At 38.7% G+C, this 17,326-nt stretch overlaps 3 protein-coding genes and 1 long non-coding RNA gene across 4 annotated transcripts; 2 read left to right on the top strand and 2 right to left on the bottom strand.

Moving 5' to 3' along the window:
• The first annotated feature begins 527 nt into the window (after window positions 1–527).
• LOC113768537 (rust resistance kinase Lr10-like) lies at window positions 528–3,164 on the top strand. The gene is made up of 3 exons (XM_027312939.1): window positions 528–1,395; window positions 1,812–1,838; window positions 1,927–3,164. Exons 1-3 carry the CDS (start codon window positions 654–656, stop codon window positions 3,036–3,038), a joined length of 1,881 nt encoding a protein of 626 aa, XP_027168740.1. The 5' UTR covers window positions 528–653; the 3' UTR covers window positions 3,039–3,164.
• A 508-nt stretch (window positions 3,165–3,672) lies between these two features.
• LOC113768400 (rust resistance kinase Lr10-like) lies at window positions 3,673–12,594 on the bottom strand. The gene is made up of 2 exons (XM_027312740.1): window positions 11,978–12,594; window positions 3,673–4,192 (listed from the first exon to the last, which is right to left on the bottom strand). Exons 1-2 carry the CDS (start codon window positions 12,536–12,538, stop codon window positions 3,767–3,769), a joined length of 987 nt encoding a protein of 328 aa, XP_027168541.1. The 5' UTR covers window positions 12,539–12,594; the 3' UTR covers window positions 3,673–3,766.
• A 203-nt stretch (window positions 12,595–12,797) lies between these two features.
• LOC113768401 lies at window positions 12,798–13,569 on the bottom strand. The gene is made up of 3 exons (XR_003468069.1): window positions 13,509–13,569; window positions 12,934–12,975; window positions 12,798–12,827 (listed from the first exon to the last, which is right to left on the bottom strand). It is a non-coding gene; the product is annotated as an uncharacterized LOC113768401 (long non-coding RNA).
• Window positions 13,570–14,351: 782 nt separating this feature from the next.
• Window positions 14,352–17,010, top strand: LOC113768924. The gene is made up of 2 exons (XM_027313425.1): window positions 14,352–14,374; window positions 15,924–17,010. Exons 1-2 carry the CDS (start codon window positions 14,352–14,354, stop codon window positions 17,008–17,010), a joined length of 1,110 nt encoding a protein of 369 aa, XP_027169226.1.
• The last annotated feature ends 316 nt before the right edge of the window (window positions 17,011–17,326 follow it).

Below are 17,326 nucleotides of genomic sequence, written 5' to 3'. Positions count from 1 at the left end.
CTGTAGTTAAATTTGTTGAAAATTCTACTTGACTAAAAAATATATTAAAACATCAAGTTCTTCTATTATTTTTTTTTTCAATTTTTTCTTCTTAACCATTTTTAACCCAAATATCCACAACAAGATTTTCTCAAGTTTTCACCATTATTATCAGGTTATTATCTTTAGCAGATTGTAAACAAGATGAAAATTTCAGCTCGAGTCTCCTTAATTAGTCATTTGACTTTAGCTGGTTAAAGTATTATAATCAACTTTTGTAAATCAATTCCAATTACCAAGTCAAATCCTCCCCTAATCAGTCATAGTTATAAATTCCACAAAAAATGTTGGGGGGGGGGGCGGTTAACAACAGAAACTGTCGTGAACGTTTAGAGGAAATGAAGAAAGTGCAGAAAAAAACCTCGTCAAAGCAGAACATGAGCTCAGGTCAGTCAATGGTCGACTGTTGCAATTCCCACAGTACTGGCTTTCTCCATTTTTCTCCTTACCCCACCATTATGTGTCATTCTCAAAGAAATTTCCTGACAGGTTCAAAACACAACTCATGCTAAAACTCAGACAGGCGTAGACTTGACTCCAAACCATTTATCTATACAGAGAAAACTGCTCTTCCATCAAACCTGAAAACTCATTAGAAGAAAAAGAAAAAAAAAATGGAAATCTGGAGATTGATCATAGTGGCCATTAGCTTTTCTTCTCTACTAAGCCCTGCAATCTTTGCGGACAACGTCTCAATTGCACCAGCAGCAGTACCACCTGACGATGTCTGTGCAGTGAAAAGATGTAGCCCCGAAGGTCCGACCGTAAGATTCCCATTTCTGCTAAGAGGAAAGCAGCCTGAAGAGTGTGGCTACAATAATCCAGGGTACAATCTTTATTGTGACAACGGAAACCATACCTTACTTGAGTTTCCCCCTTCATCAATGAAATTTGTGGTCAAGAGCATCAACTATAAGACTCAAATGATCCAAGTCCAGTTTGCTGAAGGTTGCCAACTCAAGTATCTGAGAAATCTTGATTTATCTTCTACCCCGTTTCAGTTTTCTGCACCAGACTACACGATAGATCGATATACTTTGTTCAATTGCTCATTGGCAAATGGTGATGGTTGGTCTTCGGATGACGAATATGACTTTAGTTGTTTAGACACCCATGGATACAAAGTGCGTGCAACGCGTTCTGATACTGAAATTCGGTTTTTGTCTGTGGAATTATGCACAAAGATGTATGACACAAATTTGGTTTCGGGGGAACTATTTGGAATGCGAGACTTGCTAAACCTGGCCTGGTCCTTGCCTGAATGCAAAAAATGTGAGGTACACCAAGGTGGAATTTGCAGATGGAAGAATGGAACGAACAATAAATTTGACTGCTTTGGAGGAAAGCCCGACTCTGGTACGTACCATTTACTGCCCCTTCCTGGTCCATTTCTTGATATTTCTCGTCGAAGTGCTTCAGATAGACTAATTGACTAAAGATTCAGACCACAAACAGAATGAGAGCACCAGATATTTGATTGTCTAGAAGAAGTTTTTAGATGAATCTACACCAGAAATTTGAACATTTACATCTTGAAAAGGATAAATTTAAAGAAAGGTCTCATGTAGCTATACCCTTCCCTGTCTTCTGAACTCACCCAATTTGGTGACTGTGTATTGATAAAATGGACCAAGAGCACGAACAATACTAGGAACATATGTAAGAGGCGACAATAAAAAGAAAGAAAGAAAGAAGAGAGAGAAATTCACATTTCTAGTTAACCTTGACTGTTGTACATAGATGTCTTTTTGACATTTGCTAGTATGTTACAGGTGTATCGAAGAAATTACTCATTTCAGGTGAGAATCTTGCTGTACATTTTTCTCAGTTAATTTTTCTAGTATAGAGAAAAGAAAAAGTAAAATTGACATGTGCCTTTAACAACAGGTCCAATCGTGGGGTGTTTCTTTCTCATATTAGCGACCCTTTACAATGTCTATAAAACAAAGAAAATAGACAGAGAAAATCAGAAGAGAATCAGAACATTTTTGGAGGACTACGCTGCCATGAAGCCTACTCGATATTCCTATGCTGATATCAAGAGGATCACAAATGACTTCAAGGATAAATTAGGTGAAGGAGGCTATGGAAATGTGTTCAAAGGCAAAATTTCAAATGAAATATTTGTTGCCGTGAAGCTGCTGCACAATTCCACAGGAAATGGGGAAGAGTTTATCAATGAAGTAGGAACAATGGGCACCATCCACCATGTAAATGTTGTCCGCTTGGTAGGCTTCTGTGCTGATGGATTCAAAAGAGCTCTTGTTTATGAATTTTTGCCAAACGGTTCTCTGGACAAGTTCATATTTCCGGAAGGTCAAGAGCATCATAACCTTGGAATGGAGAAGTTACAAAACATTGCATTTGGCATTGCGCGAGGTATCGAGTACCTTCACCAAGGATGCGAACAGAGGATCCTCCATTTCGATATCAAACCACATAACATCTTGCTTGACAACAGCTTTAACCCAAAAATATCTGATTTTGGGTTAGCCAAGCTTTGTGAAAAGGGAAGAAGTGCAGTTTCAATGACTGCTGCGAGAGGAACCATGGGCTACATTGCCCCTGAAGTCTTCTCAAGGCACTTTGGCAATGTGTCTTACAAATCAGATATCTATAGTTTTGGGATGCTGTTGCTTGAAATGGTTGGACGACGGAAGAACATTGATGCCAATGTGCAAAATGTTAGCCAAGTGTACTATCCCGAATGGGTTTACGGACGGTTGGTTCAAGGGGAAGACTTGAGAATCCAAGTTGAGGAAGATGGAGAGGATGTCATTGCCAAAAAATTGGCAATTGTGGGACTTTGGTGCATTCAGTGGAACCCTGTGGATCGTCCTTCAATAACCTTCGTTCTTCAGATGCTTGAAGGAAATGGAGGAAGTCCGAGTCTTCCACCAAGTCCTTTCACCTCAACAGATCCCATGAATCCAAGCAATCCAAGCTTGCATAGAAGACATTTGGCTTCAGGATTGGCAGTGATCTCTGAGTTAGAATAGATGCTAAAGGTTAATTTCGACTGAAAGTCTTGTGTATTAATAGCTTCCAATGTTCTGCAAATACAAGAAACAAAAAGAAGAAATTGATGAATAAAGTAGAGGTAATCAATGATATTTTTTTGCATATGTACTGTATTACGGCTGATGGTTAAACTATTATTGACTCTGATGGTTAAACTACTAAATTCCATGATGCCTGTTAAACAGACAGTTGAATTCTTCAACACAAGGCAAAACCATGGCTTAAATAACTGAACCATAAGAAAGAAGGAACCAGAAGAAACGCTACTCCGTCTTCATGATTATTTGATAAGTCTACCAGTTAGATCATTGAGCATTCAACTCCAATTATCCAGGCAGGCAGCATCCAGAAATGTCTTATTGGGCCCATTGATGAAAAGGAAAGACACGGTTTAAAGAAACAAGGCTACAAGTCTAGGTTAAACTAACTAACAATTTGGCGAGTAACACCAAGAAGTCTATATTGCTCATTGTCTCAGGTAGCATAACATCTCAAGATATTACATATTGGAGCTCAGTGGATACAAATTATTGGAGCTATATTTACATATGATGCATCTCTGAAGGTTCTAAATTTCAGTTTTACTGGTACCAAATGAGTTTTCAATTTGCGTTTTCAACTGTTACTAGGTGGCAGATTGGCAGATTTAAGAGTTTGAAAAACAAATCTGAAATACAAAGCTTCCACTAAAAGTTAGGAGCACTTCTTAGTCATCCATCTGCTCTATTTCTAAAGCCATAGAGCTACACAGCGTTGCTGTTGACTCATCAGAAGAGCTAATATTACTGCTTCCTTGCATGGATATGGGTGAATCCGGAGGGTAAAACAATGGTCTGTGGGGCAACTTTAGGCCACTAAGATCACCTTCAAGCATTTCTAAGACTTCTCGCATTGAAGGACGATCCTCAGGTGTCATTTGTGTGCACCATAATGCAATCAAAATCAATCTTCTACTAATTGATTTTTCTTCTTCAGTTGCATGATCTCCAATTTCCAATTCCTCCCCTCGATCAAATTTATCGTATATCCAGGACGGGAAGTATATTTGACTTGAATGTTCTACATGTCCATTACCATTTCTCCTCCTTCCTGCCATCTCCATTAGCAACATTCCATAGCTGTAAACGTCTGCCTTGTGACAGGTTGTCGAAGCCTGTACAATAATAAAACCTGCTCAAACTAAAGTTAATTCTGTAGATAGCGGTGAGCAGGGTCGAATCCACAGGGACTGGAGATAATTCGTTTCTTCTAGAGTCCAAAGTATGGGGGGTTTTGGATTAAATGCTAACTAAATAAATTAACTGCAGAAAATAATTAATTAAAAGAAATGATTGGGGAAACTCTAGCCAAGGATACACTTCAGAAATGGTTCATGCAACTGATCATTGATGTAGAAATAATTCCAACATTTAGTAATAGATTAGTTATAGTTGTCATGCACGCGATAAACAACCAACCCTTCCTTAATTTCTCGATAGCTAAGGTACGACCATTAGCTATTTCTCTAACCCAAAAATAACCCTAGGTACGACCGTAGGATTTAATTTCTAGATTGCATTAAGAATTAGAAAGGCCCAATCCTAACTAACAAACACGCTACGAGGGTTTGTTTAAGTTAGATCGTATATTCCCCTGACATAAACCCAATTACGCCAGTTGCTACTGAGATAGAGATAACGAACAATTACGGATTCAATCACCCCTATTTAGCAAAATAGCCTATATGAATAATTAAATATTGCGCATCTATTCAATCACTCACATGAGCTATAGCAATTAAAAGCAGGAAACATATAAATATCAATAAATTAAGGAAACAATTAAAATAAATTAGATCTCACAGTAATTGTTGAACCAAATCTTCAGTTGTCCCCTTGACTAGAATTGAGAGGTTAGTCCTCCATTAATGGAGAACAACCATGCGAAAGAATAAAACTAAACTATGCTAAGAGCTAAGCTAAAACTATTGAATGATCCCCCTTCTCTGTACGTTTTGCCTCCTTTTTAAAGCCAACAATGACTCAAGTTATCTAGTGGTCCCCACGGATTAGAAGTCAAGGAGCAAAAGAATTGGAGCCCTGCCGAATTGCTTGTTTCCTATTGCCAGTAGAGCTCTAATCTCCTAATCAGCAAGCAAATGCAGTCTGTCTCTTCCTCTCCTTGTGGGCCCTCTTCCTCTCCTTGTGGGCCAGGTCGATGGAGCCTTCTTGAAGTCTCCCACTTATGGAGCAAGTCCCTACTTTTTGGTAGTTTTCTGCTTCATTCCTGAAATTAAGTCCAGATACCAAATATGAGTAAATATTAACAATTAAGCAATATTTGGTAAGGATAAAAAGGGAGATTAATAATAAAATAACCAACAATTAACACCCTATCAATTCCCCCCACACCTGAATCATGCTTGCCCTCAAGCATGGGAACAGCAATTGAACACCAAAATTTGACAATGGCTACTGCTCCAACTACCGTATTGCCAAGACACCAAGAAAATCATATATCAAGCGGCACAGGTCAAGATCCAAGAAAAATCACTCCGGTTAGCATATAAACTACCAACTCCTCCAATTTCAAGCAAACTAATCTAAGAAAAAGGAATGGTTGCTCACATTTATCAGCAAATGGTCCATCTATTAACCAAAATCTCGACATTAAGATCACAAACTGGCAAGCTGACTTATTCACATACTAACACAATCTTTATTTTATTATTTTTTTCTTTTTGTTTTGTTTTTGTTTCTTTTTTTTTTTTTTTTTTTTTTTTTTTTTGAGTAACAAAAGACTTAGTCTATAGCCCTTAGAGCCTTTTGACGCGAACTCCAACATTTGATAGATGGAGGAGCCCGGTTACTCAACTCTAATTGCTACGGGACCATGCACTCATAGCAACTACTACCTTTTGACGCGAAAATCAACACTTTAGGTGAAGATCCCCGGTTACTCAGTAGTAACAACTAGTGAAGTACAGTCACCTCTTATTTATGATAACATACCACAATAACTAGAAAATATCACAAAAATAACAGCAGTCAGCCTCAAATTTCCAAACATGGAGAACTAAAATTAATAATTGGACCAATTCACATGAAAAATGCCAACAATCATTCCCTATGCCTAGAAAAGTTAACCAAAAATTGAAAAAGTTAAGCAATTATTGATATTCACCAGAGAGATGTTCCTGAACTCAACCACATCAACTTGATATCCTTTTATTACTAAAACTTGGCAATAGCAGAATTAGAGACAACAATCCAGCATCAAACTTGGTATTCATATGAAGACTAACCACTAGGAAAAAAAAAGAAAAGAAAATAAACGAAAAAGGAGATAAATATCAAACTAAAAATAAAGGAAAAACCTTTAGAAACTAAAAATAAAAATACTAGCACCCAAAACTGACCCCCCCACACCTAAGTCACACATTGCCCTCAATGTGATAATGTAACAACAGAAGAAAAGAGAGGAGCAACGGTACTTCCCTGAAGTCATCAAAACAGGGGCGGTTCAGGTGGAAATTGAGGATCAAGGCCTGCATGGGGCATAAATGCTGCCAAATTCTGCGCATGTGATGCAGGTTGACGTCAATGTGGGTCATCCGAGTTGCTAGTCGTTCAACTCGCATCTGGAGCTGGTGCCATTCGTCAGCCCCTGGGGTAGGAGGAGGCTGCGAGTGTCTAGGTGTCCTAAACCTAGAAGCGGATCTTGGCCTTACCATGATCTCTAGATGTCACTCTAATCACAAGGGACTACAATTGCCAACAGATAATGGAAACAGGAATTTCAAAGTAATAACAATTTTTTTGTTTAAAACCAACCCAATGAACAATAGGCACAATTCAATCACCCACAGGTTATACGAATACCTGAACACTAATAACAAATGCAATCAATGAGCCCCTGTGGTCCAAATGTAGTCAAATTCAGAATCAAGGCAGTCCAATCATGCAGCAAGTGCTCCAAATAGCTTAGTAAAGGAAACCAAAAGGATAAAATGCTCCTAAACAAGGCAATCAGAGGCAACTAACTTCAATAAGCAAATTTAAGCGTTATAGGCACCTCCCAATTTAACAAGCAAATTACCCACAATTAGACACAAATCACAGCAAAATAGACACAATTGGTCCCAAAATAGTAACAGCTGCCTCCAATTGGACAGTCCATTCCCCAATTCAACCTGCCAAAATCAGCAATTGACCCAAGAAAATGGTAACTCCAGCAACAGTTCAGGAACCAACACTCAAGAATCAAATAGGTAGTCTGGCACAGAGGATTAAGAAATGGAAAGCAACACTGCAACCAGTACCACTGGTGCACAGACAGGAAAGAATTAAATTCAACGGCAGCGACTCAATCACAAGAACTTAAACTTTAAAATAAGCAAGTATCTTCAAATAGCAGCAACAACGATAGGGAAAAGATCTCAACCAGTACCACTGGTGAGTCACAGGGAAAAAATTAATCAAGCGGCCAACAAATGAATAAATAGCAGAAAATCTCCCCACTATGGCAGCAATTAAACCCAATTCTGTCCAAAAAGTACCCCCAGAAAATGCCTAAATGACCTCCTGCTTTATCCAAAACAACTCAATCACAGGTTGGACAGAAACGATTCAATCACAAATGCCCAGTAGTCACAACTCGATCAATTGGTCAACCAATAACACAGGATTAACAAATGTTAAACAATTACCAACGCCAGTACCACTGGTAAACGCACAGGGACAAATTAAATCAAAGAGCCAACCGAATCCACTAAGAGATACAAACAACACCAGATAGTACTCCAAGAGCCTAAACAAATGACAGTTTTATCAGACTAGGCAAATCAGTTGCAGGACATAACCCAATGCACTGGGTCTCCAATTTAATCAAAATAAGATAAAGGGGCACGATACAGAAACTAACAAAGCAGAACTCAAGTGATACCAACAGGGACCCCAACAGAGCAATGAATTCAACTAATTGGAGCAAGTGAAACTCAACGAATGTCACAAATTGGTCATTCAATTACCCACTTCAAGTGACCAAACCTTAAGAAATTTAAGAGTCCCAGCAAACAGGCAATTCCAGCAACCACAGTTCAGAGTTCGGACAACAGTTTAATCCCAGCAGTCAATCAGGTAGGCAATCGCATAAGATTAATAAATTTTAGGCAAACCACCACAACCAATACCACTGGTGCACGCATAGGGAAGAACTAAATCAAATGGCCCACTCAAATGTGATCCCCACAGATGAAAATAGAGGCCTTGAGTAGATAAAACCCAATCAATGCTCAACAATGTAATTAATACCAGAAAATACCCCCAAATGGAGCAGCAAAGAAACGTAATTCCACCCTTATAATGAAACCCAGAAAATGCCCAAATTACTTACTGGCTTCAGCCATCACAAAACCCACAAAAAATGTGCAAAATCCAGTAATTTAAGGACCAGAGAAATACTAATCAAGGTGAAATTGGAATACCTCCACCTGCCAATTTTGGGCAGGTTGTGACGCGCGGCAAGGAGGTGGTGGCGATGGAGCTACTGGAGGTTGGCGTGAGCGGAGGCGGAGCTGATGATGGCCGCGGGAGAGAGAAGAGGGAGGTGGCGCGCGGTGGTGGCCGCGGCTGTGGAGCGTGGGCAGGCGGTGGTCAAAGGCGCTGGTGAGTGGAGGTGGCGGGGATGAAGCTTGGAACGGAGGCGGCGGCGATGGCAGCTGGTCAGCGGCGTGCGGCAAGTGGGTAGCCGGTGGTGGATGGCGGCTAGTCAGCAGCTGAGCGCGCAAAAGGACAGGAAACTTGGAGCTTGGAGGTGGTCGAGAGGGTGGCAAGCTGGTGGTGCTCGCGTGGTGGTGGCGGAGACGCGCGGAGTGAGCTCGCCGCTGTGTGGGCTGTCGTGCTTGGTGGTGTGCGGAGGATGGAGGGCAGCCGAAAGAAGAAATAAAAGAAAAGGAAAGCAGGGCAGCGGGGAAGAAGAGAAGGAAAGAAAGAAAGAAAGAAAGAAAAAGAAGAAAGAAAGAGAGAAAAAGAAAAGAGAAAAAAAAAATAGTTTTTTTTTTCTTTGGATTCTTAATTTTTTTTTTCTTTTTGGGTTTTTTTTCTCAATGTTTTTTTTTTCAAATTTTTTCCTGAAATTTGAAATTCCAAAATTTGAATTTTTGAAGAGAAAGAAAAATGCCTTTTGAATTTTTGAATTTTCTCAATGTGAAATTTTGAAACTTTTTTTTTTTTTTTTTTTTTTTATGTTTTGGGTCGTCAAACACCGCGCGGGCATGCCAAGATTACAAAACATCCACTGACCTCAAGAGACCCAAACACCGCGTGGGCACGCCAAGATTGGTGTTCGTCCTCTGATCTCAGGAGACCTAAACACTGCGTGGGCACGCCAAGATTTCACTTCCTAATCACAATGGAGAAAAATATCAAGACCAACTACTATCCAAATGAGAAACAACAGAACGAAAGAATTGAACAACTAAAAATAATGAAACCAATATTTGGGTTGCCTCCCAAAAAGCGCCTTTCTTTAATGTCTTTGGCTAGACATTGTTATGTCTTGTTCATGGAGGATAAAATCTTGTGGCTCGCTTCAATGCTTCACCTTCAATATGATCCTGGTAACCCTCATAGATGGAGTAATCTTTGAGCACACGAGCTACGGGCTTCCATGGACTAGTAAATGGTGCTAAACAAGTCAACGATAATTTGCATTCTCCATTCACTCCTCCATCACATGCATTCTTCGGTTCAAGATATTTTTCCATTGCCACTCTTAACTTATTCCTGTCATGAAATTCAAAATTGTCTGGTATAATAAAGTCAATTTCATTAATAGGAATTGAAGAGTAAGAGTCAGGAGAATAGTGATGAAGGAGTGGAGGGGATGTCACCGCATTTGGAGATTGTTCACTGGATTCATTCACTTGAATGAGTTGATCCTGGAGTCTCATTTTTTGCACTTCAACTTCCTTTTCAACTGCATCTTTAAATCCGTTCCCTTGAAACTCTTGCAGTTCCATGTCATTTGGCCAGATAATTGCACTCTCATCTCCTTCAAGATTGATATTGATTTGTGAGGGCAATTCTTCACGGTGAGAAGCTAATCGCTCTATCCTGGATGTCAATTGACGCATTTGATCCGCCAGGTCGCGAAGGCTCGCTTGTGTCTTCTGATGAAATCGATTTAGACTCGCTTGTGTCTCCTGATGAAATCGATTTGTATTAGCAATTAGTAATCCCATCATTTCTTCAAGAGACATACCTGACACGGAGGATGATTGCTGAGACTCTTGCTGTTGAAAATCCATTGGTCCGGTCGCATAATCAAAATTGGAATTATCCCACCATCCTTGATCATACCCGTTTGAATAAGGGTCATACTGCATTTGATATTGGGGTGGAAAATCTCCGAAAGTATCAATTGGAGCACTTAGATTGTCTTGAAGTGCGGGGCATGTGTCAGTTGAATAACCTGAGTCAAAATAAGTTCCACAATTTGCAACAGCCCATTGATCATTAGGAAAAACATGACTCTCATAACCCCATTCAGGAACAAAGTCCAGTCTATCATCAAAATATGGAATGTTAGCAGCCATAAAAAAAATAAGAGAAAAATAAATTGAAAATAAAAACAAGGTGAACTCAAAAAGAAATAAATCAATCTGGCACCAGTCCCCGGCAACGGCGCCAAAAATTGACAGGTTGTCGAAGCCTGTACAATAATAAAACCTGCTCAAACTAAAGTTAATTCTGTAGATAGCGGTGAGCAGGGTCGAATCCACAGGGACTGGAGATAATTCGTTTCTTCTAGAGTCCAAAGTATGGGGGGTTTTGGATTAAATGCTAACTAAATAAATTAACTGCAGAAAATAATTAATTAAAAGAAATGATTGGGGAAACTCTAGCCAAGGATACACTTCAGAAATGGTTCATGCAACTGATCATTGATGTAGAAATAATTCCAACATTTAGTAATAGATTAGTTATAGTTGTCATGCACGCGATAAACAACCAACCCTTCCTTAATTTCTCGATAGCTAAGGTACGACCATTAGCTATTTCTCTAACCCAAAAATAACCCTAGGTACGACCGTAGGATTTAATTTCTAGATTGCATTAAGAATTAGAAAGGCCCAATCCTAACTAACAAACACGCTACGAGGGTTTGTTTAAGTTAGATCGTATATTCCCCTGACATAAACCCAATTACGCCAGTTGCTACTGAGATAGAGATAACGAACAATTACGGATTCAATCACCCCTATTTAGCAAAATAGCCTATATGAATAATTAAATATTGCGCATCTATTCAATCACTCACATGAGCTATAGCAATTAAAAGCAGGAAACATATAAATATCAATAAATTAAGGAAACAATTAAAATAAATTAGATCTCACAGTAATTGTTGAACCAAATCTTCAGTTGTCCCCTTGACTAGAATTGAGAGGTTAGTCCTCCATTAATGGAGAACAACCATGCGAAAGAATAAAACTAAACTATGCTAAGAGCTAAGCTAAAACTATTGAATGATCCCCCTTCTCTGTACGTTTTGCCTCCTTTTTAAAGCCAACAATGACTCAAGTTATCTAGTGGTCCCCACGGATTAGAAGTCAAGGAGCAAAAGAATTGGAGCCCTGCCGAATTGCTTGTTTCCTATTGCCAGTAGAGCTCTAATCTCCTAATCAGCAAGCAAATGCAGTCTGTCTCTTCCTCTCCTTGTGGGCCCTCTTCCTCTCCTTGTGGGCCAGGTCGATGGAGCCTTCTTGAAGTCTCCCACTTATGGAGCAAGTCCCTACTTTTTGGTAGTTTTCTGCTTCATTCCTGAAATTAAGTCCAGATACCAAATATGAGTAAATATTAACAATTAAGCAATATTTGGTAAGGATAAAAAGGGAGATTAATAATAAAATAACCAACAATTAACACCCTATCACCTTGTCTGAGACTCTTCCAATCTTTTTGTAGAACAATTCCGGAGCCATGTAACCTAATGTTCCTCTGACAGCTGTAAGACTTGAAACACTCTTTTGCATCGGGTAAAGTTTTGCGAGTCCAAAGTCTGCAACTTTTGGAACAAAGTTCTCATCAAGTAAGATGTTATGTGGCTTAATATCAAAATGCAGAATTTGCATATTGCACCCCTGATGCAAGTATTCCATCCCACGAGCAACTCCTTTTGCAATCTCACAAGTTTGCTTCCAACTCAATGGATGACCATTTTGACTATCTGAGAAAATTAACTTATCCAGAGAGCCATTCGGCATGTAATCATATACTAGGGCATGTTTCGAGGGAGCAACACAAAATCCTACCAACCGAACCACGTTCACATGGTGAATTTGTCCAATAGTTGCGACTTCATTAATGAACTCTTGCCCATCAGCTTTTGATTTGTTCAGCATCTTGACAGCAACTACATCTCCACTCCGCAGTTTTCCTTTGTAAACCAAACCATAGCCTCCTTCACCTAATTTCTCCTTAAAGTTGTTGGTCATTGCCCTTATGTGTTTGTATGAATACCTAATGGGTATGAGGCCGTTGTTTGTTTGTAGGAAATCTTCTATTGTGTCATACCTGGATAAATGCCTCCGATGACACCTATAAAGGAGAAAAGCACACAAGAGGGCAATGCCAATGACACTTTTTGCTGCAATGAGCAGAACTGAAATAGAAGAAGAAAGCAACATTTATCAGTGATTTACTCTGTATCATACACCCAATACTGAGTTATCAACTATAAATCAAATGCCTTACCAAAAAATTTGACAGCAAAACCCACGCCAGCTGCTTATTACAAAAATTCAAAGGATTATTAAGGAAAAATTGAAACGGAAAGGATGAGACTGACTGAAAAAATCATTTCTGTATATTTTAAGAATAAGTGACTCACTCCCAAACTTGACATGATTGTAGAATGGTGCTACCAGAAGACCTGCATTGTCCAGGAACAAAGATCAAGATTAATGTCCAATTGCATTCTTGAACTTCAACTTTTAACAGAGCTTCAAATGCTAGAAGAAAAAATTCAATGCACCTTAATCAATTGTACAATTTTCAAATCGAGAGGAAAATCTCAGAGATCCTAAATTTACACCTTCACAATCTAAATCAACACCGTCAATGCATTAATCAAGTGCACTATGATAGTAAGACTTGTATAAAGTGAGACAGATAGAGAAGTTTGGATTTGGCTTTTGAGATCAACAGCAGAACTACTATACTTGTTAGCCTACAAATATACCACTCCATTTCCTAACTTAAATCTTTCAAGATACGGTAACTTGTCATTAAATTCCCAAAAACATAGTTTCATTCAGTAGAATTTAATACTTTCCAAGAGATCATCGTAACCAATTATCAATCACCGAAATGGACAACCTTCAACCTTTCTGGGTAAGTAAGAATTTATTAATACCCAAGAAGAAAGTAACATACAAGGCAGGTCTGCAAAGTTAGTGTACTTACAAAGAATTGATCTCCGCAGTGTCGACCTTGTTGACAAACTGAGCTCCAACCCATTAGCCAGAGCATTGTGGATGTCTTGAAACGAAATATCTCCTGTTACCTTAGGTAGACACCGAAGGTCTGCACGAACTATTTTATGGATTGTGCCCGACTCTTCAATATCGGATGCGACCACATTTTTACCAATCACAACATAACTGTAATAATCAGATTGAGCATTCATTTTTGAAAAATGATTTGCAGTGATATTACAAGAAGCAGTGTCTATATAAAGAGGAGATTTCGATTCCACTGGATTTTTACAGCTGAGAAAGACCAATTCACTGGTGTCGGGATCAATATCCACGAATCGTCCATAACGGATATCCCCAACTTGCTTTTCATTGGTGTATTCATAAAATGAGTAAATTGGAAGAGTAGAACAGTTGTCCTTTTGCACTCCAGGATCAAATATACGAAGTGTTTGTTTCCTGTAGTCAATGCTGTCTATATCTGCATAAAAGCGCTGTTCCTCCCCATCAACATCCGTTGTTAAGGGAAGTACTGTGCGATTATGGTCACAAGAGAACTCCAAAGCATCAGGGCACAAATCTGCATGATCACCTTTGAACTGAAACGGGCACTTTAAACTGACATCAGTGCCTCTGCAAGAAGATGGGCTATGGTCACAACCGGTGTGTTTGGAATTGAAGGTATGATAACCATTTGCGTAACAATGGCTATCGACAATAGTATCAAATCTGAATCGGGATACCAAAAAGTAAATCAAGATCAGGGACAACAAAACTACCAAAATCTGAACTTGCAACATGCTATTAATGGGTTGACTCAAAATAGCCGGATATGCAGAAGGTGCTGCTTGGCAAGTAAGGTTTTAGAGCAAATGAATGCACTTTAACTAAATTTTAACCTCCTTTCCCGGTAAAGATTTAAGGGAATCCAATCTAAACTTGACTGCTGCAGTTGTTTATTAAGAAAAACTTTTCCATTAACCTCAATTGACTTTGGACTAGCCACCCAATTTAGACTTTTCATTCTTCCATTTTCTTTTTTCATTTTTTTAAGGGAGTCCAATCTAAACTTCTGTTATGTGGAAGGCAGTCCAGTCTAGACTTTAGCACTTACTTGGTAGTTATTATCATTAAAATTTGCAGTTTATGAAAATTAAAAATCCCCTCCCCTGCTGGTTCCAGAAGAGAGGGGGGGAAGGTTGTGGGGGAAGGGTGGAGGGGAGAGGAGGAAGAGGGAGGGAGGGAGGGAGGAGGAGGAAAGCGGGAGGAGAAGAGAGAGAGAGAGAGAGAGGGGAGCCCCCGCCGGCGGGGAGAGTTGGGTGTGGGCCGTGTGGCAGTGGGTAGGGAGGACGGAAGGGAGAAGGAGGGAAAAAGAAAATGAAAAGAAAAAAGAAAATGAAAAGGAAAAGGAAAAGAAAAAGAAAAAAAGAAAGTTCGTCTTTCCAACTCTCAAATATACAAAAATTAAAATTTTCTAGTGTAGAACAATAAGTTACAATAAAATTTTATATAAACACCTAAAAATACACCGTCCAAACACACCCTAACTTGCTCTTATGTCTATCAGGTTTTTCTTATCAAGAGTATAACTAGTTAAGAGTTTGTGGCATTTATAAATGTTCTTGAACGGTGTAAAACCTTCTTACCAAATAATTAATCATTATAGGTTATTTGTATAATTTTGTAACAGAGATGAAAAACTTCCATAGTGTTCATTTTGGAAATACATGCTAGTGGTATTAGAATTATGTGTTGTTACTTGGTTTGTATGTTTTAAATTTCATCATATTGACAAAATAAGAATAAAATACAAAAAAATTAAAAATTAAAAATTAAAACAAAGTAGAAGATGCATAGAGTGTGTCTAGATAGTGTATTATTCAAAATATTATTTGAAATAATTATTAAAATATTTTTTATGATGTTGATGTATGTGAGATAAAAACTTGGATGAAAATATATAAAAAAAACTAGTTGGAAAGCATGTTTATGAGCAAACAAAGTAATATATTTGAAAAAAATGAGAAATAACTTCCATAGCTATAAGAATGACAAAGTTTTTAAAAAATCTAAAAAATAAGAATGAGAAAGTTAGGCAGCACCATTTTCTAAAGCAACAGAGTCACAATAGAAGAATTATTACTGCATCCAGAACCCAAAAACAAAAAAATTTAAGAAAGGATGAAATCTAAGGCAGGTCACCAAGTTGTAATTCAAGATTAGGGACAACAAAGCTACCAAAATCTGAACTTGCGACATACTGTTAATGATTGATCCGGTCAATGTTAAAAACTAATGCTGAACTCCGGAGTAAAGAACTAAGTCAACATACTCTTTTTTTTGCCTTTTTTGAGCGAACCCAATCTAAACTTGACTACTTGTGTCATTTTTCTTGTCTCCACAGCACCACTGGAAAATACACGGTCAGATCTGCTTATGAAGCCTTCACAGCGGAGGATAGTATGCCTAATGCACCTGTGAGCAATCTGGGAGAAACAAGCTGGATTGGGGGCTGCAACAAAGTCTGGAAACAGCTATGGAAATTGAGAATAAGACACAAACACAAGTTGTTTCTATGGAAGTGTTTACACCAGGTGTTACCCGTCAGAGAGGCTATATTTAGGAGAACGGGAAAGGGTGAGCTAATCTGTAAGCAGTGTGGAGAAACAACTGAGACGGTTGAGCACATTTTCTTCCAATGTACCAAAGCAAAGCTGATATGGAAGATGGCTCCGTTACAGTGGGATGGGCTTCATGAGGACACAACTGATTTCAGGAAGTGGTGGAGCAGGCTAATGGGAGTAAAGGAACGAAAGGATGGAATGCAACACATTTGCCTAACTGTGGATATTCTTTGGCACATTTGGAAATCCAGAAATGCAGTAGAATTTGAAGGCAAATATAGGCATCCAATGGAGGTAGTCAGAAAGGCAGTGAATGACTTTGAGGAGTACTATAACTGCCAACAGGCACGGCAATGTATGAGCATTTCTGAAACAGACATAGCAAATGATCAAGAGCAAACGAGGGAACCAGAGCAGGACATCCTGAGAGTTCATATACATGTGGGGCAACACATTGAAGGACTAAATATGGGAATTGGCATCACAGTAACAAATGCACTGAATCAGCTTGGGGCAGGGTGGATGCTCACAGAAAGAAGTACTGGATCGTCTGTGCTGGACACATTGGTGGCGATACAACTGGCTCTTTGTAAGCTAAAGGAACGGGACTTGCAAAACATACAGGTTCATATTTCATGCAACCGCACTTTAAAGATGATACGCTGCCAATGTCCAAGCAACTTCCTTATAGCAGGCCATCTCGAATGCATCACTGATCTCAGCTTAATGTTTAGGACATGCTCATTTCTTTGCCAACCCAGTAATATTAGTATTAATACACTCAGTTATGAACTGAGTAAGCAAGCAATGCACATCTATTCTGATGAGGAGTTCGTTGATCCTCGGTGTCTCAGTACACCTTTGTAAACCACAACTTGAGCCCTTGCTCATATATTGTATTTTCTCTATTCGTAGAAATAAATTAATCTATCGTTTCTGGAAAAAAAAAAAAAATCTATTCTTTTTGTTGAAATACACACCATTGTCAATTGAAACAATTCAGATCGCAGGTCCAACTTTGGACTTTTCGTACTTGTAAGTATTGCTGTCAAACAAACCCATTTAATTAAGTTTACTCATACTTACCTATGAATAAATGTTTATGGGTATCTTAAATTTTTATATATAGGTATAAATGGATATTATTGAGTAATCCATCAAATCCAATTAATCCATTTAAAAT

The sequence above is a fragment of the Coffea eugenioides genome, chromosome 4 (genome assembly GCF_003713205.1).
Source record: "Coffea eugenioides isolate CCC68of chromosome 4, Ceug_1.0, whole genome shotgun sequence".
Classification (NCBI taxonomy): domain Eukaryota; kingdom Viridiplantae; phylum Streptophyta; class Magnoliopsida; order Gentianales; family Rubiaceae; genus Coffea; species Coffea eugenioides.
This window is presented reverse-complemented; position numbering and strand designations above follow the sequence as displayed.

Bases quoted from the DNA above. Each gene is read 5' to 3' on its own strand.
- LOC113768537 (XM_027312939.1), top strand. From the start codon at position 654: ATGGAAATCTGGAGATTGATCATAGTGGCCATTAGCTTTTCTTCTCTA. The intron at 1,396-1,811 runs GTACGTACCATT...AGTATGTTACAG, and splicing joins TGGAGGAAAGCCCGACTCTG to GTGTATCGAAGAAATTACTC. The intron at 1,839-1,926 runs GTGAGAATCTTG...CTTTAACAACAG, and splicing joins GAAGAAATTACTCATTTCAG to GTCCAATCGTGGGGTGTTTC.
- LOC113768400 (XM_027312740.1), bottom strand. From the start codon at position 12,538: ATGACCAACAACTTTAAGGAGAAATTAGGTGAAGGAGGCTATGGTTTG. The intron at 4,193-11,977 runs GTGATAGGGTGT...ACCTGTCACAAG, and splicing joins TTGGAAGAGTCTCAGACAAG to GCAGACGTTTACAGCTATGG.
- LOC113768924 (XM_027313425.1), top strand. From the start codon at position 14,352: ATGCAGAAGGTGCTGCTTGGCAA. The intron at 14,375-15,923 runs GTAAGGTTTTAG...TTGTCTCCACAG, and splicing joins CAGAAGGTGCTGCTTGGCAA to CACCACTGGAAAATACACGG.